Source organism: Schistocerca gregaria, chromosome 2, assembly GCF_023897955.1.
Source record: "Schistocerca gregaria isolate iqSchGreg1 chromosome 2, iqSchGreg1.2, whole genome shotgun sequence".
Lineage (NCBI taxonomy): Eukaryota > Metazoa > Arthropoda > Insecta > Orthoptera > Acrididae > Schistocerca > Schistocerca gregaria.
In genome coordinates this window covers 361,375,058-361,401,948 of record NC_064921.1, presented here as the reverse complement: position 1 = coordinate 361,401,948, position 26,891 = coordinate 361,375,058, and the positions used below count along the sequence as shown (strand labels likewise).

The following is a 26,891-nucleotide window of genomic DNA, read 5'->3' as shown; positions in this document are numbered from 1 at the left end:
TAACGGTGTGCGGGACCATAGCCCAGCTTCATGGAGACGGTTGCGAATGGTCCTCGCCGATACCCCAGGAGCAACAGTGTCCCTAATTTGCTGGGAAGTGGCGGTGCGGTCCTCTACGGCACTGCGTAGGATCCTACGGTCTTGGCGTGCATCCGTGCGTCGCTGCGGTCCGGTCCTAGGTCGACGGGCACGTGCACCTTCCGCCGACCACTGGCGACAACATCGATGTACTGTGGAGACCTTACGCCCCACGTGTTGAGCAATTCAGCGGTACGTCCACCTGGCCTCCCGCATGCCCACTATATGCCCTCGCTCAAAGTCCGTCAAGTGCACATATGGTTCACGCCCACACTGTCGCGGCATGCTACCAGTGTTAAAGACTGCGATGGAGCTCCGTATGCCATGGCAAACTGCCTGACGCTGACGGCGGCGGTGCACAAATGCTGCGCAGCTAGCGCCATTCGACGGCCAACACCGCGGTTCCTGGTGTGTCCGCCGTGCCGTGCGTGTGATCATTGCTTGTACAGCACTCTCGCAGTGTCCGGAGCAAGTATGGTGGGTCTGACACACCGGTGTCAATGTGTTCTTTTTTCCATTTCCAGGAGTGTATATAGATGTTATGTTTGCATTTTTACTCAGAACTAATTTTTCCTTTTAGGTTCCTTATTTATGATTGTGATAAGTTCACTCGAGATTATTTTGAGAATGTGCTAAGAGTTCCACTAAGAGACCCAATAAATGTGTTTAAGAAGCAAACAGTAAAACCGATGAGGGTGAGTTATTTTTTTGGTGAATTTATTATCTGTAAAATGCTTGAATAATTTAAAATGAAACATTTTTGTCATTGTCTGGTAATCACACACTGATCTTTTAGATGTAACAGGAAGGAGGATTTTATTTTCAGCTTGATTGTGTTTAAAGAGTTCCTATGAAGACTGATATTATCTCTGGTGAAGAATTTAGATGGAAGTGTATTTATAGGCAGGCTGGGACACAAATTTATTGATATGAACTTATAATTGCCCTCTATCAGACTGTTGCAATACAATATCTCAATTCAGATCTAGTAGGTAGTGTCATGCCAGTTCTCTCATTTATGCTTCCCTTGTTATTTCCTATGTTTAATTAGATGAGAAGCTGGCATATCCTTAAGATACAGATAATCTATTCTATCCATAATTTTGACTGAATAAAAGAAAGTCAGAAATAAACATGTAAATTTTATATAACAGCAGTATTAACTTTCCAATTACTGGAAGAGGAAAAGTGGAACAGAGCTGACATACATACCAATAAAGGAACAAGTATACAGTTATTAGCTGTGTGGGTTTTTAGGCACTTTGTTCTTTAGAGAAAAGGACAGACATGCTATATGAAAAAGGAAAGATGAATAGAAACTTCAGAAATGGAATTTTTCTCTGGATGCTATTTAAGGACTCACCATTAATACTTCCCATTTTTATGTGTGCTGATTTCTGCTCTTTTGATGTTCTCGCACCAGTTCAGACATTCATTTAACACACAAACAGGTAGACTCAAGAAGTCAGCTTGACCATTAACTGACATCAATGTATCTGCTTCAAGTATATCTACAGAAATAAATTTAGGCTTACCAGAGTAGCACATTTATGGTTTCCATTGATGTGTAATGTGAAAATTTGCAACAAAATATATGTTTGATTCAGTATGTGTAGAAGTTCTTCTTACCTTAATTTGAGAGTAAACTTCTTTTCTGCTGGAATACTAGGTTTGACACTGATAATTGTTCCATGAATTGCAAGTTGACCACAGACACAAGCTCATCAAAGAATTCCCATGATATCCGGGAGTACAGAAAAATAATCCCATCATACTGTTGAAGATTGTGATACAATGTATGACATCAGGCTTTAGTTATTCTTCCTTCTAGAAATTTTTAATGTAGCCAGAATTTAATATTTTTCCTTTCTCAGTAAGAGAAGTGAAAGAAAAGCACCATCCTCATCATATTCTATGACAGAACAGAGACATGGAAGCAACAACAAGGCACCATGTGAAGGGGAATCCACTGCATTGGTGGCATTGAGTGAAGTCAGGCTTAGGGAGATCATTTCATACTGATGCTTGAGAATGGCTCTTAATCAGAGAATTAGAAGAAATAAGGTTAAAGTCCATGTGCCATCAATAATGAGGTTATTAGAGAAGGAGAACAAACATGGGTTGGGGAAACATCAGAAAGGAATCCTGACACGTCCTTCTTAAAAGAGCCATCCAAGCATTTACCTTAATAAGGTTAGGGAAATCACCAAAAAAATACTTATATCTAGATGGCTGGATGGAAATTTGAACTGCCGTCTGCCCTAATGTGAGTTCACTGCCTTACCATTGCACCATTTCCCTTGGTGAATTTAATTGACTGTGTCTGCTAGCAGACACTACCATCATGAAGTGTTAAATTGTTGTATGTTTGTTCTCATAATATTTTACTTGTAGGTGTATCATATGACAATTTAATTGGGAAAATTGCTAAATTAGAAGCAGACAGAACAGCTGAGGATCACTTGCCTCCAAGAAGCAAAAATTCACATATTCTGATGGAAACATTATAAAGCATAAAAAAGACTCATATACTCTTTGCTCATGGAGTAAAGAGGAAAATTAAAAAAACAGAAAAATGACTTGTATATTTTTTCCTCGTGGAGTTAAGAGTATGGCAAAAAATAAAAATATCAATTTGGGTTTTGGTCATATGTGTTGGTTCAGTTTACTTCGGTATCACCCAGTACTATTTCACTTGTGTCCTGTACCAAAATACATCAAAATGGTCTGTTAAGAGGTTACCTTCTTTTGATCACTCTGGCTTGTATGTAATTGTGGTCACCATTCAGAATTTTGCTATGAAATGCTGTGCTATGACCATGCAGACTTCTCTGAAGTATCTTTTCTGGCAGGAAATTGCTCAGGCTTCTGACTAATGACCTATATCAAATTATCAAATGATGATTTAACATGTATTTTCACTTTTTCAACCATCCATTTCCACATGTTTATTGCATAACTTCTTTTTGTAATTCAGTCCATTAACATGATGCAGATACATTTCTTTTCTATGAGAACTCAAACAAGAGTGCTGCTGATCCAACAGTAGTTCAAAAAGCTTCCTTACATTACAATCAGAAAACATCATTTGTTTTTCTCCTAAGAGATTCCATAAACTTGTTTATTCTGTGTGCGTATTCTGCGTCCGTGGACTGCATACCAGATGCCCAGCAAGAAGTCAGAATTCTCCTGGCTTCTGCACACTGCAGCTACATCTCATATGCCCTATCTGTAAGAACACATATGGTATGCATAGTAGGTCTGTCGAACATATTTTGCTGACGTGACAATTCTTCATATAGTGGAACAGGACTTGATCTACAATGTCCTGTTACACTACACATCCCCATACTCAAGCTTAAGATGTCACTTCTTTATTTTCTTTTATAATATACAATTTAAACATATTTCAATGCATATAACTGCCTTCTTATTACATTTTCTTTTGACATTGATTTTATTCCTTATTGCATTATTACACATGTAAGTCTATTTTCTAATATCTCATTTCCAGGTTGTCACTTAGTATCCATTATACATAATTGTTGTATTATTTTGTTAAACTACTAATACACGTTCCTTAAATACCATAACATATAGATTCCCTTCTTCGCTTGCATTACTGATACTTCCAGTACACATTGAGTGACTGTTACCCTCATGGATAAAATAATAATAATAATAAACAAAAACAGAAATTTGTAATTATTGATACATGTTCAATTACCCGAAAGTTCCTAAAGGCAATGTAACATATACCGTACAGTTAAAAGGAAGTCATGCTTGATCAAGGTCCATGTCACTTTCCATTTTTAACCAGACATAATGTCTGAGAAAGGAAAGAAATAATAATAATAATAAATAAATAAATAAATAAAAACTTTACACATTTATTTCTTTAGGGCAAGCTTCATGTTTCCTTTTACTTTATTTTATTTTTATATTTTTTATTGGTCCTGTTTATAGTGGCAAACAATTTTTTTGTTGTCATTATTTTCTGTCAATTTATCATTTAAATGTGATGTTATGTGAGCACTAGTCTCTTCTAACTTTTAATTACTGCTTTCCATTAACTGTTTATTATTATCAGCTGTTTGCTGCTTCAGCAACTTAAGTATTTCACTTGTTCCTATTTATGAAGGCATGCTGTGTGTCATGATAGGCATTACGTCATAAATAAATGTTTCGTTTTATATATATTAATTATTTTACATATTTATCTTAAATTACTTTGCTTATAGGTTTTTTTTTTCCTTTCTTGGAGATGAAGAAAACACACACACACACACACAGTATGACAAAATTCACTAATCACCACATTAGTATCTTGGCAGATGATGGCTGCTTCTGACAGTTGATGGCGGTGTGCAGTCAGTGTTTGTAGACTGCTATTAGGTAGGTATGTCACCAACTTATGAATCACCTCAAAGGAAACGATCTATTGATACGTAATCAGCATGGTTTCAGAAAACATTGCTCTTGTGCAACACAGCTAGCTCTTTATTTGCACGAAGTAATGGCCACTATCAACAGGGGATCTCAAGTTGATTCTGTATTTCTAGATTTCCGGAAAGCTTTTGACACCGTTCCTCACAAGCGACTTGTAATCAAGCTGCGGGCCTATGGGGTATCGTCTCAGTTGTGCAACTGGATTCATGATTTCCTGTCGGGAAGGTCGCAGTTCATAGTAATAGACGGCAAATCATCGAGTAAAACTGAAGTGATATCAGGTGTTCCCCAGGGAAGCGTCCTGGGACCTCTGCTGTTCCTGATCTATATAAATGACCTGGGTGACAATCTGAGCAGTTCTCTTAGGTTGTTCACAGATGATGCTGTAATTTACCGTCTAGTAAGGTCATCCGAAGACCAGTATCAGTTGCAAAGCGATGTAAAAAACATTGTTGTATGGTGTGGCAGCTGGTAGTAGATGCTAAATAACGAAAAGTGTGAGGTGATCCACATGAGTTTCAAAAGAAATCCTTTGGAATTCGATTACTTGATAAATAGTACAGTTCTCAAGGCTGTCAATTCAACTAAGTACCTGGGTGTTAGAATTACGAACAACTACAGTTGGAAGGACCACATAGATAATATTGTCGGGAAGGCGAGCCAAAGGTTGCGTTTCATAGGCGGGACACTTAGAAGATGCAACAAGTCCACTAAAGAGACAGCTTACACTACACTCGTTCGTCCTCTGTTAGAATATTGCTGCGCGGTGTGGGATCCTTACCAGGTGGGATTGATGGAGGACATCGAAAGGTTGCAAAAAATGGCAGCTCGTTTTGTATTATCACGTAATAGGGGAGAGAGTGTGGCAGATACGATACGCGAATTGGAATGGAAGTCATTACAGCAAAGACGCTTTTCGTCGCGGCGAGATCTTTTTACGAAATTTCAGTCACCAACTTTCTCTTCCGAATGCGAAAATATTTTGTTGAGCCCAACCTACATAGGTAGGAATGATCATCAAAATAAAATATGAGAAATCAGAGCTCGAACAGAAAGGTTTAGGTGTTCGTTTTTCCCGCACGCTGTTCGGGAGTGGAATGGTACAGAGATAGTATCATTGTGGTTCGATGAACTCGCTACCAAGCACTTAAATGTGAATTGCAGAGTAGTCATGTAGACGTAGATGTAGATGTGCCATCAGTGGTCGAAGATTGTCCCAGGTTGTTGCATTGAGCTGTATCTGCAGTGACTGTGGGAGTGACGATTTTTGTCTCTCACAGATAAGATCTCCATTGAAAGTCTTCTTACTCAGTAATTTGAATGGGAAGTATCTCTTTTTTGTGTCAAATTACCCTGTAATATTACTGATATTGGTTAGAAACTTTCAATTTAAGTTCACAGCTAACTGAATTGCTCTACATTGTTGTTTGTTTCCTTTTTGCCCATAGCAACTCTGTCATCTTGGTATATGTGTTCTTTGTTTATTGGGCAAATTCTAAGTCATTAATGCCCTTCTTTTGCAATTTTTCTCACTGTTACCATATGTAGTGAAAAATAAAAATATCGATTTGGGTTTTTGTCATGTTAGTTGGTTCAGTTTAGTTTGGTATTGCTTGGTACTATTTCACTTGCATTCTGTACTGTATGTCACAATGTTCTTTTAAGGAATTACCTCTTTTCTTATCAGTGTGTAGAATTTTGTGGACCAGTTATGCTGTGCTACATCTGTGCGCACTTCTCCGAAGCATCTTCCTGGCTGCGGGAAACTGCTCAAGCTTTCCAACTAACAACTTACATCAAATTATCACATGATTACTGAACACATATTTTCACTTTAACCATCTGTTACCACATTATTACATAACTGCATTTACAATTCAGACCATTGTCATGACACAAATGCATTCCTTCTCTATGAGAACTCAAACAAGAGCACCGTTGAGCTAACAGTAGTACAGAAAGCTTCCTTACATTGCAATCAAAAAACATCATTTGTTTTTCTCCTTAGAGATTCCATAATCCCATTTATTTTGTGCACATCTGCTGGGTCAGTGGACTGCATACCATATGCTCAGCAATTAGTCAGCATTTTCCTTGCTTCTGTGCACTGCAGCTGTATTGTTCCTTGTATGACCTCTGTGTAGGAACAGTTACTGTATGCACAGTAGGTCTGTTAATATTTGGTTTACTTAAACATTGTGAACATCTTTAGCTGCTGTGACAGTTCTTCATACAGCAGAACAGGACCTGACCTGCGACACTACAAGAGCAATTGGTTGGGGAATGTTGGTAAGGAGGGGCAGGTTACACATATTCTAGGCTGGTGGGAGCACCCATATTGATGAAGTGGAAGGCGTCAGGCAGAGTAACAGGTCAAAGATAAGCAAAGTGATTACTCAGTTCTGTTTCTATCTGGATGAGTACAAGTGAGTACAGTCTATCACCTTAAAAGACTGCCTTTTTTTGTCAATGCTTTTAGTTATGTAAGTGAAGGCTCAGCAGACACTTTTTCACATTTCTGCTAGCCTAATGGAAATCCTACATTTCTTGAGTATGCTTTTCTTTCTCCAACTTCAACTTTATTTATAGCTCTCCTTTGTGATCTGTTTACATAAACATAAATAATTTTTTCATTACTTCTGTTGTTGGTATTACTACTATCGCATCTCCAGGTTTATCCTCCTCATCTTGGATTTGGGACCCCACAGGACTCGCTGCAGTCTTGCCTGTCTCTTATGCCCAAGCCACCCAAGAAAGATATTTTGCGCTACATTCAGAATGCAAATAAGGTAATGCTGTTCCAGACGAACTTAATCGTGTGTTTCTTTAGTGTGTTATATTATTCAGAACAATTTGAAATATTCCCTTATACTTACAGGTTCTGCGATATACAGCTGAAATGGAATGGTCTCATCCAGAAGATGAAGGGCGAAAATTTCAAATTTCGTATTCATTGAGTGACTGTAAAATAACGATTTATGAACCACCTGTTAGAAATTCAGGAATTATTGGAGGCACCTTCCTGAGGGCCACTCTTGTGCCAAAGGATGGGGCCAGTCCCGATTTTCCTGAGTATTACACTCCTGCTGACTTCTATATTGGTAAGTGTTGTGATGTTTTTTACCATTAATTGCAGAAAATACCTTTACAAGTTTGACTGTACAGTTAAATATCTTAAAACTGGGAAAATAATGTTGAAGTAGTGTACTAAAGTGTACTAGAATCACTATCAAATAATGTACGACATGGTTATACATGAACTGTTCTGTTGTACGGTGGAATTTACAGAGCTTCCACACTGTTGCAATAACGTACTGCCAGTCTCTGCTTTTTCTCAGCCAATCATCATCTCCCTGGTACATCAGAGAGGTTTTGACCTCCTAAGGCTCTCAATGTTCCCACAGAGCCCCTCCCATGGACTGGAGAGCACTATGGGCTGTGTTGACATTAAGTCATGGGTGAGATCACTACACCAACCACGCCATGGCTGCTGCGTGAGCAATATATGGTCAGACTGTTTCTTGTTGTGATGTGTATTGGATGGCAGCCATATGATGGTGATGAACTTGTTTGAGGTCTACAGCATGCATAGGTATTTGTTGTCTACTGTAGAGGTGAGAGGGGCATGTTGGCAAACAGCATATATGTTATATTGCACCAGGTGTTGAAGCATCTGTCTAATTTGGCTGCAACATGATTTGGAGGTGATGTCCAACGTGGGTGACATCGACGGTAGTTCCATTGGTGGCTGCCTAGGTGGTGCTGGTACCAGGGCTGAGGTTGTGGACATGGCGTAGTCTGTTCATCTGTGCTGGAATCAGGTCTGTGAGGGGTGCAAGCATCACTGTTGTTGGCTTGTTACACACTAGTATGTTAAACATTGTTCACCATGGGACAGCTCTTTGTAAGGCCCTGTTTATGCTGGCTGGAGGGCTGGACATGTGCTATTGTCACAAATCATTATGAACTTACACTGGCAAAGGTCATGATGAACAAAAACTTTCAGCTGCATGTGTGTTGATGGTGACAGAATGTACATATCCTGAATATGTGCACAAACTCAGTCCACTAATATTATCAGGTCATTGTCTGCCACATGGAATGTTCACTGTGCAAAGTTTGTGGGAAGCGATAGTGATTTGTCATAAGGGTTGGAATGTTGGCTGTGCAAAGTTCGTGGGAAGCGATAGTGATTTGTCATATAGGATCTTGGCAAGTAACACATGGATATCATCTCTGTATGCTGACTGAATGTTGAGGAGCATCCATGGTAGACTCACCACAGCACGTCAGAGCTGCCTTCACAGTCCTGTGCCAACTCTCAACCATCCTGTTGCTTTTGGTATGGTAAGGTGTGATATGCATGGAATTAATATTGCACAGATGGTATAGGTTTATGAAGAAGGATGACTCAAAGTGCCAGCCCTGATCTGTGTTGATCTGTTCTGGGATTTTAAAGTGCATGATCCACATTTCTATAAATGTGCACACTGCCACTTCCACTGTGATAACTTAGATGGGTACCACCTTGACCCTTCTTGATGTTCTGGTGATGGCCGAAAGCTTTCCAACCAAGGAAGGGGTCCTACAGTGTCAATATGTATGTGTTTGAAACATGCTTTGGATATCAAAAAGTGTCCAGCTGTGGCTGGGTGTGTCAAGCAGTTTTGCTTCACTGACTGGCTTTGTTCTTTTGATTTCTGGGTGGTTCAGGTAGTGTAGTTTGTGGAACATTTCCTGTAACATTCTGAGTGGCACAATGGGGCATATTCTGTTTTGGGACAATGTCACACAGCAGTGTTAGCTATGTGTTGGGTAAGGTTTGATGTTCAAATCAAAGTTTGGTCATTTATTTTATCATGAGTTTGTTGATGGAAGAGTTATTGGCTAGCTCTGCGGCCTTGTGTTCATAGCTGTATTGTAACAAAATTGCACCAATCCAATAGAGGTAATCTGTGATTATGTTGTCTACCCCATGAACATATGGGTGACTTGTGGGAGAAGATGTCACCATTGGGTATTCATAATGTGTCCCCTGCTGTGACATTATGATATGCAGCAGTCTGTGGTTGTGGTACAAAGGTGGCACAAGCACAGGGGGAATTTTAAGCAGAGGTTTGAGACTATGTAGCACTGATTGTCAGACAACTGATTCATTGTGCACCCTAATTAGCATTCATTCCATGGGACAGGGTGGTTTCTGGTCAACAAAACGGATGTGCAACTGGTTGTGATGAAACAGAATGTGGATGCTCGTATCCAGAACACAACAAGGTAGGTCGAGTGGTGTGGGACCAGCATTTACACCATGTTGTGTTAGGCAATGACACATTAAATTGTTTGTGGGGGCACAATCCAGCTTGGACTATTCCAGAACTGTTACATAGTGTAACTCTGTCAATGATGATCCACATTACACAATGGGATGCAATTTTTTGTAATCCAAGCACAGCATGGTAGACATGAATGGTGAGACAGTGGCACAAGAATTGGGTTGAATGGCAGGCTGACTCATTGCATTGTCCAAGTGAAAGTTATCCAGGGCACTGTGTAATAAGCACATGGCGTGTGGTAAGGTGGCTCTCTATTATTTGTTTGGCACTTCAGATCATGTTTGCATGGAATGTGGTTGCTTGTATCCAATACACAGCATGAAGAACGCTGATGGTGTGAGACTTACATGTGGTGTATGCTGTGGATTAAACTAATTTGAAGCACTATCTGTCAGTGCATTCACCTCTACCTCTAACAATAGGCCATTGTTGGGAGTTGTCATTGACATTTTTTGCTGTCTATGTGATCATTGTAGAGATTAACAACACTCTCGGTTTTTGCTATGTGACTATAGCACAAAAATGACATTGTTCTTCATGCACTGTATGCACATTGCTGAGTGTAATCCAGCACTGGTGTGGTGGTTGCTGTAGAATGTATTGGCCACATTGTTGTGATATGATCAGAGTGAATATTGTTAAATGGTGAAATCCATATTCAGAGAGCAGCACAGGTCACTAGTGCAGAAGCAGGGTACTAATATGTACTAGAACCACCACCAAATGATGTACAACAAGGTTATACATGAACTGTTTTATTGCATAGAGTAAATTTACAGAGCTTCCACGTCATTACAATTTCAAGAACAATCTGCTAGTTTCTGATCTTTCTTCCCCAAAGATACTCTCCCTGGGATGTCAGAGAGGTTTCAACCTCTTGAAGCTCTTGATGTACTACCCATGATCCACTAGAATTCTTCATTTCTTAAAATTAACAACGATCATTAAATAAATTATGTACGAGGGTTGGAACTTAAATAGGGGCAAAAATATTTATTCACAACCAATAAAAAGAGTTGCATGTTTGCACTTGTTACTGTCCTTCAAAGTAGTCACCAGCATTGTGTAGAACCCATTGCCAGCAATGTGAAAGGCGTAGTGCGAATGGAGCGGTCTAAAGTTATGGTGATTCTTGTGTATGACTGTGACGGTGTTATCATAGCACATTACATTCCTCCACAGCAGACCATCAGTCCACAGTATTACTGTTCATTTTTGGAGCATCACCTGCTACCAGCTTTGCGAATGAAACGGCTACACTTTCTGCGCAACCCACCCATCATTTTGCACGACAATGCAGGGGTGCATACGGTGCAAGCTGTGGCTGCTCTGTTTGGTCAGTGGGACTGAGAAGTACTGTACCATCCACCATACTCCCTGGACTTAAATCCTTGTGACTTTGATTTGATCCCAAAGATGAAGCATTCACTTCAGAACTGTTCCAGAGATTCGACAGGCAGTAGACTGTTCCATTCGCACCAACAACAGAACAGGCTCTGCTAACAGTTTACTATGCCTTACACATCACTGGCAACAGGTTCCACACAACACTGGTGACTACTTTGAAGGATAGTAACAGATGCAAACATGTAACGCTTTTGTATCGATTGTGAATAAATAGTTGCCACTATTTAAGTTCCAACCCTTGTATGTTAAATAATTAGTTATAAACAAAATATGTCAGTAACCTCCTTCAGAAAGTAAAGTAGGAGAGACTGCAGACATTGATCAGTTTGTGACATCATTTTGGGAGCTAAAACAACTGCTGCTCCTTAGTGTTATTAAATGGTTTCTTAAAGGGCAGAAAATGGTGACAGCGTCTCACCTCTAAGTGGACCAAGCCTGGTAAAACACACTGCTGTTAAAACCAATCTTTGGGGTAATGAAAGCTACACTTTTTCAAAAAATCTCTTATTTTTAGTGTAATATATACTGATTACATGAGTATTATTATAAAACAAAATATATCTATGTGCCATAAGTATAGACCCTTGTCTATATGGATGTTGCTATGTGCCTACATATACATCTACTACTATACATCTATTCGTGTTCCGTTTATATATGGATAGTGGAAAGAATGAGTGCTTAAATGCCTCTGTGCATGCTGTAATTAGTGAGATCTTGTTTTTGTCATCTCTAGGAAACAATTCATAGGGTGCTGTAGTATTTTCCTAGACACCTCACTTAATATTGGATCTTAAAACTTAGTAAGTAGGCTTCTGCAGAATAGCTGACATCTGTATTAAAGTATTTTCTTTGATGCTCTGTTGTAGGTCAAACACCTGTCACCATTCATGTTGTCCTTTTTTGTATATGCCAGTAACCCCTATCTGCTTTCTTTGGTATGGGTTGCACACACATGAATAATTTTCTATCACAGGTTTCATGAATATTTTGTAGGTAAGTTCCTTTGTACACTGATTGCTTGAGTGCAGGATGAGTAAATTCTGTTCATAAGTAGCCGAAAATTATTTTTCTTCCTGTCAAGCAATTGGATGCTGCTATGAATGGGTGTATTTTGTCAAATGCTGAGAGTCATATACCAGAGATACCAAATGCATGTGCTATCCTCTCCAATAGATATTTTTGTGCAAGGTGACTTTCTAATGTAGCTTTCTGCCACCAGAAGTGCCATGTCACGTAACTCAGTTTGAATCTCATGACTGTTAGATATAGTGCTTGAACAGTCTGTGTAGTAGCAATCACAGAGCCAAGAAGATATGCCTGTAGCTGTAGCAGGTTATCTAATACACAGTAATCTAGTTAAGTTTATGTTTTTCATGTATTTCTGCAAAACAGTGAATTTTATCTGTGTATTTCAGTGTGTAGCCTAGTGTTTACTAATTTACTCTTGGTTGGTTATTTTTCAAAAATTTAAATGTGCTAGCTCTGTGTGAGATGACTGTAGGGAGACTAGAAGTAGCATAGCAGAAGTAGCAGCAAAACATAGACAGTGACTTCTTGGGTGAGTGGTACAGTACTTGCAATATAGACAAAAGTTTGTTGAATATGGGTAAGGACCTGCACCTGTTGTGTACAGACACAGAGGGCATTGTCTTCTGTCCGTAAACAGCTGGTAGCTGTGTTGGCGACAGTCAACAGGATTCATGCTGCCCTGGGCTACAGTGGCATTGGGGCACCTGAGACAAATGCTTTAGCACATCTGGAGTTTAGAACACCACATGGAATCCCTGCTGTCGCTGCACCATCCAATTCACACATCCCTGCAAGTCAAAATTTGCACAGTGGTGTTCAATGAGTGGTAAGGTTGGGGGAATATGTGGGAATAAGGTGAAAGTGGGTAATGGCCATAAGATTTGAGGTGTTGTCTACTGTTGAAAGAACATGTGAGCCAGCATGAGATGCCATGCCTATTGGGACTATGGCCTATCTTCTTGAGAGGTCCAGACGAGTGCATAAGGTTGGATTGCTTGTCATTACATGCTCCTATACTAGGCAAATTATGGAGATCCTCAAGCAAATAGAAGTAAGATGACAAACAAGGCCAGTGTCCCCTCTGTTTGGTGGGCTGGGGGGTTTCATCCAAGATGAGGAGGAGGCTCTGCTGGCATCGATTGAGTGTACTGTGTGCACCCAGCTACAAATCACGGCCCATGGTAGCAAGAATGACGCCCGATACCTGGTTTAAGAGACTATCCTTGGTTCCTAAAGATGGCTGGCCTACTTGGCGAAGGGAGTCAGCCTCATTCAAGTGATAGAAAGTAGAGCTATCATTCCAAGAATGAATTGCGGCCCTCTAGTTTGGAGCTGAATGGAAGATGATTCCATGATGACCTAGCATGTGTGTTCCATGACCTTCCCTTTCTCCACAGAAATGTAACCACTCCTGCCACCTCCCCCCAAAATCTCTAGTGCACACTACACACAGGAAGGGGCTACCAGGGTTGTGGAGTATGTGTGGTGTGCTCATGTTGGTTTTTTAGGATAAAGAAATCCCTTCACAGGCCTGGAAAGATGTGTCCTTAGTCCTGACATGGTAGCATTTGGCATAGCAGATCAGAAGACCAGAGAAAGGAAATGTCAATGTAGTGTTAGTTAATTGTAGGGTCATCTATGGAATGGTCCTGGAACTAGTCTCACTTATAAGCAATAATCATGCCAACTAGGGACAGAAAGCTTATGTCAGTAGCAATGAAATTCTAAAGTCTGACTGGCCTGTATATCATGAAGACAGGTTGAATACCAGTGGTGAAGGCATAGTCATAGCAATAAAAATACAATAATATCTAGTGAGAATGGTACAGATTCAGAGTTGAAAATAAATAATTTTGGTGATGATAAGTGTAAAGGTGGGTCACATACGGTCATCAGATACTTTTGCAGAACCCTGCCTCAGAAGCACTAATGCTGGAACATGTGAGGGAATCTTGGAGAATATTTTGCATAAATTCCTTCAGCATTTTATTATTTTAGGTGGAAATTTTAACATAACAGCTATAGACTGGGAGATTCGAGTGATTAGGACTGGCAGTAGGCAGAGAACTGAGTGAAATTGTTGTTTGTGCTATACCCAAAAATTACCTTGAGCAGTTAATCAGAGAACCAACTTGTGAAGATAACATTTTAGACCTGTTGGTGACAACACATCCAAACTTTTTGATGTAGTTAGTGTAGAACAAGGTATCAGTTATCATAATGTTGTTACACCAGCACTGGCTGTGGCTTTAAATGGGAATACAAAGAAAGGCAGGAAGATCTTTCTGTTTAGCAAGAGCAACAAGAGACATTTCAGATTACCTGACATGTACAGCTTTGATAATGTTGAGCATCAATGGACAAAGTTCAAGAGCATCACACAATATCCTGTAGACAGGTAAGTGTAAAAACTCTGAGGGATCAAATAAACTCTCCACCATTCCATAACCATCTAAGGTAGCTGCTGTGAAAGCAAAGAGAGCTTTGCTGCAAATTTAAACACAGCTAAAGCCTCACAGACAAACAAACACTAAACTAAGTCAGAATTGACAAACGAGGGCTATGCATAAAACATTCAATGATTTCAAAAGTAAAATTCTATCTACCAACTTGATAGGACATCCTAAGACTTCTGTGGCCATATGGAAATTAGTAAATGAATTGACACCATCTACTCAGACCCCTGTACCATAACAGCACTGAAATATGGATAACACAGAAAAGGCTGAAATACTAAGTCTTTTTTCAAAACTGGTTCACAGAGGAAGATCACACTGTAGTGCATGTTTTAAATCATCACACAAATGTTGAAATGATATATTGAAATAAATGACCATGAGGTGAAAAAAAAAAACTGAAATAGCCCAATAAAGGAAAGGCCATTGGACCTGACAGGGGATCAGTATGATACTTATCTTCTTCTAGTAGCAGTGTACCATAGGTTGATGGAGGAACAAAGCATTTCTAATGTTTGGGATAAAGCACAAGTCATTCCTGTTTTCAAACTGAGACACAAAACTATAGGCTTATATCTCCGACACCATGATGTTGCAATTTGAAACAAGTTTTATGGCTGTGTGTTATGGCATTTCTGGAGACCAAATATCTCCTCTGTAGGGATCAACATGGGTCAAGAAACAATGATTGTGTGAAATCCAGCTCACACTGATCGTCCATGAGATTAGGAAGCAGTGGATACCACATTCCTTGAGTTCCAAAAGACATTCAGTAAAGTTCCATACTGCCAACTAGCGAACAAAAAACCAACTGTGAAGAGTTTATAGCAAACAAAACATGGCATCTCATTCTGAATGAAGAGATATCTTGAGACTTAAAAGTAACTTTAGTTGTGCCACAAGGGAGTGTTACTGGAGCATTACATTATAGATATAGTATACAACATCAGAAATTCCATGAGGCTTTTAACAGATGGTGCTGTTGTAAGAGAAGTTGCAATGCTAGAAAATCATTGCAGGAAGACCTGCAGAGGATTGACACATGGTGTAGAGAATGGTAATTGACCCTTGGTTATTTGATTACATGATTGCAGAATTATCACTGGAAGCAGTCACTTCCATAAAATATCTAAGAATTTGCATATGGAGCAATTTGAAATGGAATGACTACATAAATTAATTGCGCATTAGGCAGATGCCTGTCTGAGATTCATTGGAAGACTCCTGAGGAACTGCAGTCCATCAACAAAGGAAGTAACATACCGAACTCTTGTTCAGCCAATACTTGAATATTGAGTTGACTAAGCATCTCTGCAAGACTTTCATGTTTACAATATAAACCTATAATGAAACATGTTTTTCTGTGGATTGTCTCTATTTCCTCTATCAATTCTATCTGGCATAAATCCCAGACTGGTGAGCAATATTCAAGTAATAGTCAAACAATAGTTTTGAAAGCTACCTCCTTTATGGGTTGACTACATGTCCTCAGGATTCTTCAAATGAAACTCAGTCTTGCATCTGCCTCACCTGAGATTATATTTATATTGGCATTCCACTTTAAATTGTTCTGTACACATGCTCCTTTGTATTTTATGGACAAGACTGCTTTCAATGATTGTTTGTCATTTGCATAACAACACAATAATGGGTCTTCCTGCCTATTTATGAACAATATGTTGTTACATTTCCTTATCTTGAGGGTCAATTCCCAATCCCTAAATCTAGTGTTAATGAACTGAAAATCTTCTTGCAATTTTCTAGTGCTGTGACTTCTCCATAGGCAACAGCACCATTCATGATAACTCTCATGATGCTTCTGATATCATTTACTGTATTATTTAAATATACTGTGAAAAACAATGGTTCTATAACACTCCCTTGGGACACACCCAAAGTTACATTTTGACATTTTATACATGAAGTTTCTGGCTGTTAAGAATGATATGTTCTGTTCTGTTTGCTAGAAACTCTTTAATCCATTCACACAGGTGGTCTGATATTCTGCATACTCATTTATTTCATTAGGCAGCAGTGCAGAATTGTACCAAATTTCTTCCAGAAGACAAGGACACAGCATCAACCTGGGCAATGGCATCTACTTGTTTTTATATCTCATGGATGATCAGAGTGAGCTAGGTTTCATATGATTATTGTTTGTAGCATCCATTTTCATTCCTGTGGAGGAGATTTCTGGTCTCGAGAAATGTTATAATATGCGACCATAAAACATGTTCAAAATTCTACAACAGACTGACTTTAGAGATGTAGTACTATAGTCTTGTAAATCTGTTCAGCAACGCTAATTAAAAATAGCAATGACCACACTTTTTTCCAGCCAACCTGCTATCTACATTACACTGTTGCCAGGAGAGGAACAAGTTCTTTAACATACTCCATTTAAAATGATGTTGATATTCTATCAGCTCCAATACCCTTTCCTTTGTTGGACAGTCTCCATTTTTTTCCTTCCCTTGGCCACTGTTTTTGATATATGTCACTCTGACATCTTTGCAATGATTTACAGAAGGAACTACAGGGTAATCCTTCTCTCTCTCTCTGTCTCTCTCTCTCTCTCTCTCTCTCTCTCTCTCTCTCTCTCTCTCTCTCTCTCACACACACACACACACACACACACACACTAATGCAAATGCAACTCACACACACTGAGTGTGGTTTCAGATGCCTGAGACTGCAGTCATGTGTGTGTGTGTGCAGTCTTTGCTTTCATAGCAGCTTTCTAACAAGCCTGTCAAACCACAGCTGGTCTTTCCACTACATGGCAACCCTGCTTGGCACATACCTGTGTAAGGCACATTGTACTGTTGTACAATACTCAATTTTGTCCATTGTTGGCCATAATTGTCAGTGCTGGAGATGAAATTTTCATGTTTGCCTCTCTGTTATTCTGAAATCTGTTTCTTGTTACTCTTGATGCATGTAAATACCTCCCTACCTTTCTTTGTGTTCTTATTTACAGCCATTGGAATGGCCTTACAATCACTGATTTCCTTGTTCTACACTGAGACAAAAAGTTTGGGCCTTTTGGTTACCTAGAGATCGAATATGTTGCATTTGTAAGTCAGTTCTCTGATTAAGTCCTCAAAGTTATTTTCAGTTCTGGAATAATTTCACCAGATTCCCTGTTCCTAATACCCACATTAATCACTTCACACTCCCAGTCTATAGGTGTTAAGTTGAAATGTTCACTCAATGTTGTAACTTAACCAGGAGATTTATGGAAAATATTCTCTAAGTTTCCCCTCAATATTGTGCCACTAATGTTGAAGATGCAGGGTGTGGTGTGTATAAAAGCCTCAGATAATCGTGTTTTATCCACCTTTCATGCTAATCCTCGCATAAATTATTTCACATTCAGAACCTGTACGAAGCTCACTAGACATTACTATATGTTTTGCAGCTATAAACATGCCTCCATCACTGGCTTTCACCCTATCTTTGCAATACACATTCCAATCAGAATTGAGAATTTCATTGCTATTAACACCTGTTTTCAGTCAAGTTTGTGTCCACAGCACTATGTTGACATTATCATCATTTACAAGTGAGAATAATTCTAGGACATTCTCAAAGATGCTCCTGCAGTTAACTAATACTATATTAATCTTTCTCCCTCCAATCTGTCAGTAGTAATGCTACTCTCTCTAATGAATGCCATAGTATTCTTCACTGACTGAAAACTGAAATCAGAATGTATCCCATTGAGTCTGTGCAGTGATTTCTCTGGCCTAAAAAAACCAGATTTGCGTGCCACACCTACCATGCTATGCTAGTAGTTACTTCCCGCATGTATTGCATGCCTGACCTATTGAAGGGCATCCTTGAATTCTCCACCCAAGATCTAAAAGAATCATCTGAGCCTTTGATTTATGCCCTCCACTCGGCTCCAACCCAGAACACCCCTATCAGCTCTGGGAATGACACTGCAAAATGCTAGCTCTGCTTTCACCCGATAAGTGAGGCTAACTGTTTTCACCAAAGCAGCCAGCCACCTGTAGAAACTGATAATGACCTCTGAACAAAAGTGGCAGGCATCATTCATGCTGACATAAGCCATGAACTGTACCCAGTGTGCTCAATTGCTGCTGACTGACCCTCCTCCATATCTCAGACATAACCCTAGCAAACAAAACCTGTATTTGCTCACTAGACATTACTAAATTTCTTACAGCTATAAACATGCCTCCCACCACTGGCATTCATCCTATCTTTGCAATATACCTTTCAACCACAATTTTGAATTTCATTGCTATTAACAACTGTTTTCAGTCAAGTTCGTGTCCATAGCCATGTGGCCAGCTGCCAGTTCGCAGTCTGCCTGTCCCTCCTGATCCCCCATGATTCAATTCTGGTATCTTCCAACTGTGACCAAATGGCAGATATTTATTTCCTGTTCCTCTATCAACATTTTGCCTACAATGTATGATATAGTACCAAGTTAGAGCCTCTCCCCCCTGGTTTCCTCCCAGTGAAGCCACTTACTGCATTAAGCAGTAAGTTCCATTGCTTATTATACTTTGACAGCTCTCGTATGGCCATGTGGCTAGTATCCACTCTCATATTCTGACCAGAGATTCATGATCCTATTACTGTTCTCCATTGACCATCAGGTAAATGTTGACTAGCTGGGATATGTGAACTGGAAGGTGCTGCAACATCAGGGATTGTAGGTGACAGTATAGGCTTCATAGGTACCAAAGCATTTATTTTAGGTGTCCCAGTGCCACTGCAGACCAGGGCAACAGCCTGAAGCTTATCAACCCTGATTAACACAGCTTTCAGCTGCTTACAGACAGTGGCATTCCCTTGCCATTGTGTACACAACAATTGCATTCCTAACCATTTTAATCAATTTTTGTCTCCACAAGGAGTCAATGGGTGTAGTCTAGGCTCTACAGCTATTTGATATCTGGATTTTATTATTCTCCAAACCAATCTCACACTACACAGATACTCTACAATTCATACAAAAATTTAGAATAATTGAGCATACTTTAGTAAACATAATAAAATACACAGATACAATTCATTTCTTTGCACAAGCAAGTGACAAACAAACTAAATTAAGTCTTGTGTATAAACAGAAACTGCTACTGCATCTGGTGCATCCACTGAACTTCACAGCTCTGCCTACACTCACAATCAGCATCATTATCCCCACAGCTGAACCAAGGGGCATCTGGTTCTGAGCTGAGCAGAATGTTAAAACCAGAGACTTCACAGATTCTGCAAGAAGCCAGACTGTGACTTACTAGACTTATGCTGTAGGATTGGGAATTGAATAATTGCATGGTCTCTATAAATGGGTCAGGGGACCCCACACATCATAAGCTGCTATCCAGGTGGCTCATAGTACGTGTCATGCACACAAGGCCTTTTCTAGTTTAGACATTTCTCTGTCCATTGCAGACAATAATAGCTGTCAGAGAAAGACCTAAAGTTGTGACCCCCACTCCTAAGGATCAACTGCCAAAATCATCATAACAAAATCCCTAAGTGTGAAGCACTCCTACAAAGCAATAGAAATGAGATAATACTAGATACATCAAGCAAGGTAAAATGTGCAATTAAAAGAAGAGAGATTTTTGGTGTGAATCTAAGAATATATCAAATGGATAGGTTAATAGGAAGTGGAAATAGAAATTGAAACTGCAGGTGAGACTGTTTGGGCAAGACTCCCTTGTCAAGGGTAGGCCTAGACATCTAATTGTGTCTTTCTATCAACCACAGGACTCAAGCCCAGATCTAACCAGAAACTTTAGAGACAACTTTGGTTTGCTAGTACATATGTTTCGCAGCCATACAGTCATCGCTGTGGAAGACTAATTATCCAACTATCGATAGAGATAATTACAGCTTAGTAAATGGTGGGCATCAGAAGACATCCTGCACCTTATCTGGAAACTACCTAGAACACACAATTTTGAAGCCTACTGATGATGGAAATTTAGTAGACCTATTGGTAGCAAAGAGACTTGATCTATCTGGAGATGTCCATGAAGAAATTGTAGAAACATTGATTACTAAAGTACAAAGGGCAACTAAAACACATACGAAGATTTATGCCTTCAGTAGGCTAGATGAAGAAACATTTATATCATATACCAAAGAGGAATTCAAAAAATTAACCTCTAGACTGGAGCATGTTGAGGAATGGTGGTTCAAGTTTAAAATAATATTCAACCAAGCATAGGATACGTAGGTTCCTAGCAGAAATGTTCATGATAGGAGAGACCATCTAAATATACAACCACTGTAAAAAAAAAACTTTTTTTCTAATATAATAATAATTTCTGTGGCTCAGAGGCTTGGTGCAAGTCTTTCAACTGGGCACCACTTAGTGGCTTATGTGTCCCTAACTACTCAAGTTACCCAGCTGTAGAAAGATGACCTACAGTTTAACATGGAAACTGAACCACATATAATTTCTTGTTAATCTCCAAATCACTGAGTGGTGAATGCTAAGTTAAAAGGCAGAGTGAAAAATGTGTTATGGAATGGGGATTCAATCCCACGATTCAATAACACACACTGCATTAATGTAAATTACATTTACATACCATAGCACACGAATAAGTATGCAATAAAATCTTTTACATATAGTACAAACTAAATACCCTGTCCCTGTCCACACTGTTGTCCACTCTGCCCACTATTACTACTGGATCATCCTCTGTGAATTTCCTACACAGAGCCACTAGAACATGATGGAGTCCTGCAACAGATATCAATACTGCTGACTTGAAACTCTGTACTTCCTGTAAGTGAGGACCTACACCTTTCCCATGGCTACAACCTAGAAGCTTCTTTTTTTTTAAAGCTCTTTCTAATGTGGGTTTCTTAATCACTACTGAGAACTGCAGTAAGTTTTCTAACTCTAGTTCTGCTGAAAGCTCCTCCCCACTCATCTCTGATAACTGTTGAATCCTGTTTTTGTATCCAAAATAAAACTCTCTGCATGTGTGCTCTAGCTGCCAGTTAGCAATCTGCCCGACCCTCCTGATCCCCCATGATTCAATTCTGGTATCTTCCAACTGCGACCAAATGGCAGCTATTTATTTCCTGCTCCTCTATCAACATGTGCCTACAATGTATGATACAGTACTAAGTGAGAGCCTCTTTGATATTCTACGTAATCTCCCCCCTGGTTTCCTCCCAGTGAAGCCACTTACTGCACAAGTTCCATTGCTTATTATACTATGACAGCTCTCATATTTTTCCACTCATGTTCAGTTATTTGTTTGATACATGTTGCTTGTTTCTCTCTGAAAATTCTGTTTTCTGTTACTTTGTACTTATTGATAAAAACAGGGATTATTGATTTTACTAAATTTTAAAAGTGTTTACAATTGTGAGTCTTGTTGGACTGTGTTATTTACAGTAAAATTTCGGCTTATATCCATACCTTTCATAGATATTGATAGTTTCCTCACCAAAAATGCCTACACTTCAGTTACGGTAAATTTACAGATGTTAACACTTGCATATGCAATTAATTATATTGCATTCCAGCAAGAAACATTACAAGCATAACCCTCCTTCAGTACCAGGAAGGTTTAAACGCTGGTACACACCACAACTAAATAACTTAATAATTTTGATGTTCCTGTGTTATGACAGGTCACAGCACAGTAGAACAAATAGGGATAAACACTATATCATAAAAAAGCTCTGTAGATCTGCAGTCAAACAGCAAAATGGAAGCCAACGATGGATACAATCTTAACTCTTTAAATGAATGTAAAGCAGCATGAGAAGTTATCAAAACTTAAATAAATTGTCAAAAGAAATATTACAGTATTCTAATTCCTCCTGATGCCCTGTATCAATATTTTGCCACACCTTTATTAGAAATCAACATCAAGGATGATGTGAGCAAGGCAGAAGCACTACTGCCATCATCACCCAATGAAGCATCTGAATGTTTGAAATGGAATCATGTAACTTACTGGCATGTCAGAGAAGCAATAGCTCAGCTCAGCAGTACCTGAACAGAAGATCTCTACTGCTTTTTTAATTTTATTATCAAACAAATAATAAAAGAGATGATAATTCCCTTAACAACAATAATAATCTAAATATTAACAGAGGGAGTGTGCTCAGAACCCCTAAAAATAATCATAATCAAGCCAGTTGATAAGAAAACTAGCACAAAATCACATGACAATTACTGACCCATTTTAATAGTCACAATTATTTCTGAAATAATGGAGCACTGTATACACCAGTAGACAAGTCAGTATTTTGAAAATAATAACCTAATCTGTCCTACACAGTATGGCTTTTGATCTACTATCTCTATTGCGAAATCAGTTGACAGGATCATAACAAAAGTATATGACTGCTTTGCAACAATTCATAACTTGTGTGACACCACTGGATTTAAAGAAAGCCTTTGATAGTATCTCATGCTATCATGGTAAGGAAACTATAGAACTGTGGAACAGGGAAGAATGGCTTCCTCCTACTATGGTCATACTTGGATTCCATACTGATCAAACTATAAACTGGGATACACAGATGGATAAGTTATGCTGCAGACTTGAAGGTGTGATTGATATGCTGTATGAGCTAAGAGACTGTGTAAGTGAAACTCCAATGCTGTATGCATACTTTGCTTTTTCCATTTTCCATCTAACATAAGAAAATTTCCTATGGGGAAACTCACCTGGATCTAAGAGAAATATGAGATTGCTTATCGGTATGACAATACACTCCTTCTGTTATGGATGCATGTAGGTATTTGGTTGGGAAGGGTCTCATAATGCCATTGTATCCTATCCCAAGGTAAGCTGTTGTAACTGGCTGTTGATAACCTGGATACTGGCACTGGTCCCACACTTTCCATCAAGGACTATCATGGATCTTGCTGGCCATTGGAATACCTCAACATCATGCAGACACTTCGTAGAGACACATGCTGTATCTAGATGAGCATTGTCCTGTTGAAATATGACACCACAGTACTGCCACAGGAGTAGCACTTGTGGACGGGAGGATGTTTATGACATACTGTTGTGCCACCAGAGTCCCCTCAGTCACTACCAATCACTACCTGAATTTGTACCTAATGGCATTCCACATTGTGTCAACAGAGTAACACTGTTATTTTATCCCTGTTTGATCATGTGAACTCCTTGGTTGTTGGTGAATAACACAACTTACCATTTGTGGCTGGTTGCTTTATTCACCAACAAGGAGTAACACACTGTGCCTCTACAAAATATGTGAAGAATGGACCACTCCCCAGGTCACCCTCATACTCACCAACAATAGTCATCTTAGGTAGTGAAAAATCACGATTCATCTTAGAACGCAATGTGATTCTATTCATAAGCTATCCATGCTTCCCAGGCTTTTCACCAATCCAAATTCAACTGTTTGTGCTGTAGTATTGACTGGAGCCTATGAATGGGATGGCACTCCCATACTTCAGCTGCTGCTCGTCTCTGACCAGTGGTACAGGATGACACAAAATGCTGCAGGGAGTCCGTTTATTGTTCTCGGATGGCAGGTGGAGGTGTGAGAAGTTAAAGTGTACTTCGTGCATAATTTGGTAATGCTTCCTTACAAAGATGAGATGTGGTCAACCAGGACCTTGAGTAGTATTCCTGCCTTCATATTCCTTTCTACTCTGACACTGGACCACTGTCACATTTAATTGTCTCACAAATTTAAATATTCCACAATTTGACTAGCTGGCCAAATGAAGTCAGACAGTGAGGCTCCTTTGAAACTCTGCCATTTGTTGATTACACAGTCTCTCATGATGTTTCACAGTGATCACTCAGTATCCAACAAAGTTCATGCCCCTCATATATTGTTCCAGGTTTTGTAACAGCACCAAAGACAAACAACGTTAATGCACTCTGGTGGCTGTTCTACCTGTCACAGAGAACTGAAACTCTAATAATCATTTACATATCTGCCACTGGTGTGTATATGTACGAAGTTGAAATTACATTGACATCCAATCATGCCTTCTTGGTATTTTTTTTTATTATTATTTATTTTTATCAGACTGTGTATACCAACTGGTAGATGACACTATCATTAGAATAACAGAAAATGTGAAAGAAAAATTTGAAGCTCTCACCGAGAATACAGTAGATTACTTCAATGTGAAAAATTTCTTTATGTACCTGCAAAAAGGTGGATGTAGCATATATTCATCAATACGTCAGTAACTAGAATAAGTCATGTGGCTCCCATGAAAAATCATGTCTAACTCACAAAAAGTGTCGAAAGTGCAACAAAACAGTAAAGAATGCCATTATCTGTATGCTATGTAAAAGTGTCTTCCATTTTTGTTGTGGAAAAATTGATCCTTCAGTGAAATAAAATCCGAAACTGCTAGCACTTGGGAAATGCATCAAATTCTGCAGCTGAAACATGATGAAAACAGTGAAATTAAAGGACAGTGACTTAAATTGTGAACTATTGCTAATGTTTGAGAAGTTGATTGATGAAATTTGGAGCCTCAGTAAAGATATTGATCGACTTCAGAAGGTCATGGGTAATTTATGGAAAGCAATAACCATGTGCTCTATGTTGAATGTGAACAGTGTGATTCTTAATTCTAGAAGTGTTGCTAATAAAAGTATTGAAATGTGCCAGACATGTAAAACTAGGATTGTGTATGTCAATTAGGAATGCACTTTGTGTTATACCAATAGTAAAGTGCCTGAAAAATATAACACAGAATTAGATAAGAGGATTAAAGAGCACATTATTCACCATGAAAGCCCAACAGTTTTTAGTGTAATTTCACAAGACAACATCAACTACTCCATTACTAATCTCGAAAGTAACTCTGCCAATATAAACAATTCAGGCATACAGCGACGAGGAAACAGAAATCAGGATGTCCTAATTGATACTACAAATCATATTGAGTTTCAAAGTGTACACAAAAAAAGGACTCATGGAAGCATGTCTCTCCAATGTTTAATGGAGATTCACAACTATGTGCTAAAAATTCCGAAAGTCATAACAATGCACAGCCCCAGCGTGACAAAACATGAAAAAGTAACAAGGTTTATTGTCCTTGCTGCCAGTCATGGTTGTGGGATTGCTACATGGATCACTGACAGAATATCTGAAAAAGCAACAGCATTTTTTAAGCATGGTGCTCTCATGTCTGAAATAGGAAATCTCGTCCACCTGCCTGAAGTCAGCAAATTAACTCACAATGATCTTATTGTGTAGTTTGGAGGAGCAAGTGACGTATTTAAAAATGAAACTCCGAAAGCTACTGATGAATTAAAGAAGTGTTTAGGACACTTGACTCATACAAATGTCCTGTTAATGACTATTGCATACCAATATGAGCTATCACTGTGGTAATGTGTAAACAGAGAGATAAGTGCTGCAAACGTGTTACTCTCAAAAATGTGCACACAATATGAAAACGTAGAAGCCATTGATCTGAGTGGTATAGGACATAGATTCCACACTAGACTTGGACTACACAAAATGGGCTAGGGAAGCAGCTTGTTGTGGAAAAACTAAACATATGCATTGTCAAGAAATCGGAGATAAGACATACAGCAGCAAAGAAAACAGATACATCATCACATCTTCTCTGTTCACCAGAACAGCAATCACCTTCCTGTTATGCAGAAGTGATGCACAGCACAGAAAAGAAGCAGACTCCACCAATGCAGAAGGAAACTCCAGGCTCCCATACAGGTGGTTTTTTATGGACAGATCCTTACCAAGCAAGAATGGGGTCAGTGATATAATAAAAATATCCTTAGCAATCTCAAATTTTAATGTAAATTGTGGTACTGGTAATCAAACAAATTACAGCAACAAACATATTTCTGTTTGCCATCAAAATATTCAGTCAATAACAAAAAGTTTTAGATGTAGAGATTTTACTAAACACAGAACTTAACTTTATTAATGTTCTGTGCATTACAGAACACTGGTTAAGTAATGACCAAATTGACTCTTTTTCTGTACTAGGATATATACTAGCAAATTATTCCTGTAGAAACAGCTATAAAAATGGAGGTACCACAATTTTCATCAAGCATGGGTTAAAATATAAATCAACATCTCAGTGCAGAAAGAGACTTTGAGCTGGCACTCATTGAAGTCAGTGAGGCAA

At 39.0% G+C, this 26,891-nt stretch overlaps 1 protein-coding gene across 2 annotated transcripts in view; it reads left to right on the top strand.

The window, feature by feature from the left end:
* Positions 1-26,891, top strand: part of LOC126337073 (EF-hand domain-containing protein 1-like) — a 196,108-nt gene that overhangs the window by 120,964 nt on the left and 48,253 nt on the right. For both annotated transcript variants that reach the window (XM_050001417.1, XM_050001418.1), the window contains exons 8-10: positions 659-773; positions 7,200-7,316; positions 7,406-7,628. In XM_050001417.1, coding sequence (XP_049857374.1) covers positions 659-773; positions 7,200-7,316; positions 7,406-7,628 — 455 coding nt within the window. The remainder of the gene's footprint in view (positions 1-658; positions 774-7,199; positions 7,317-7,405; positions 7,629-26,891) is intronic.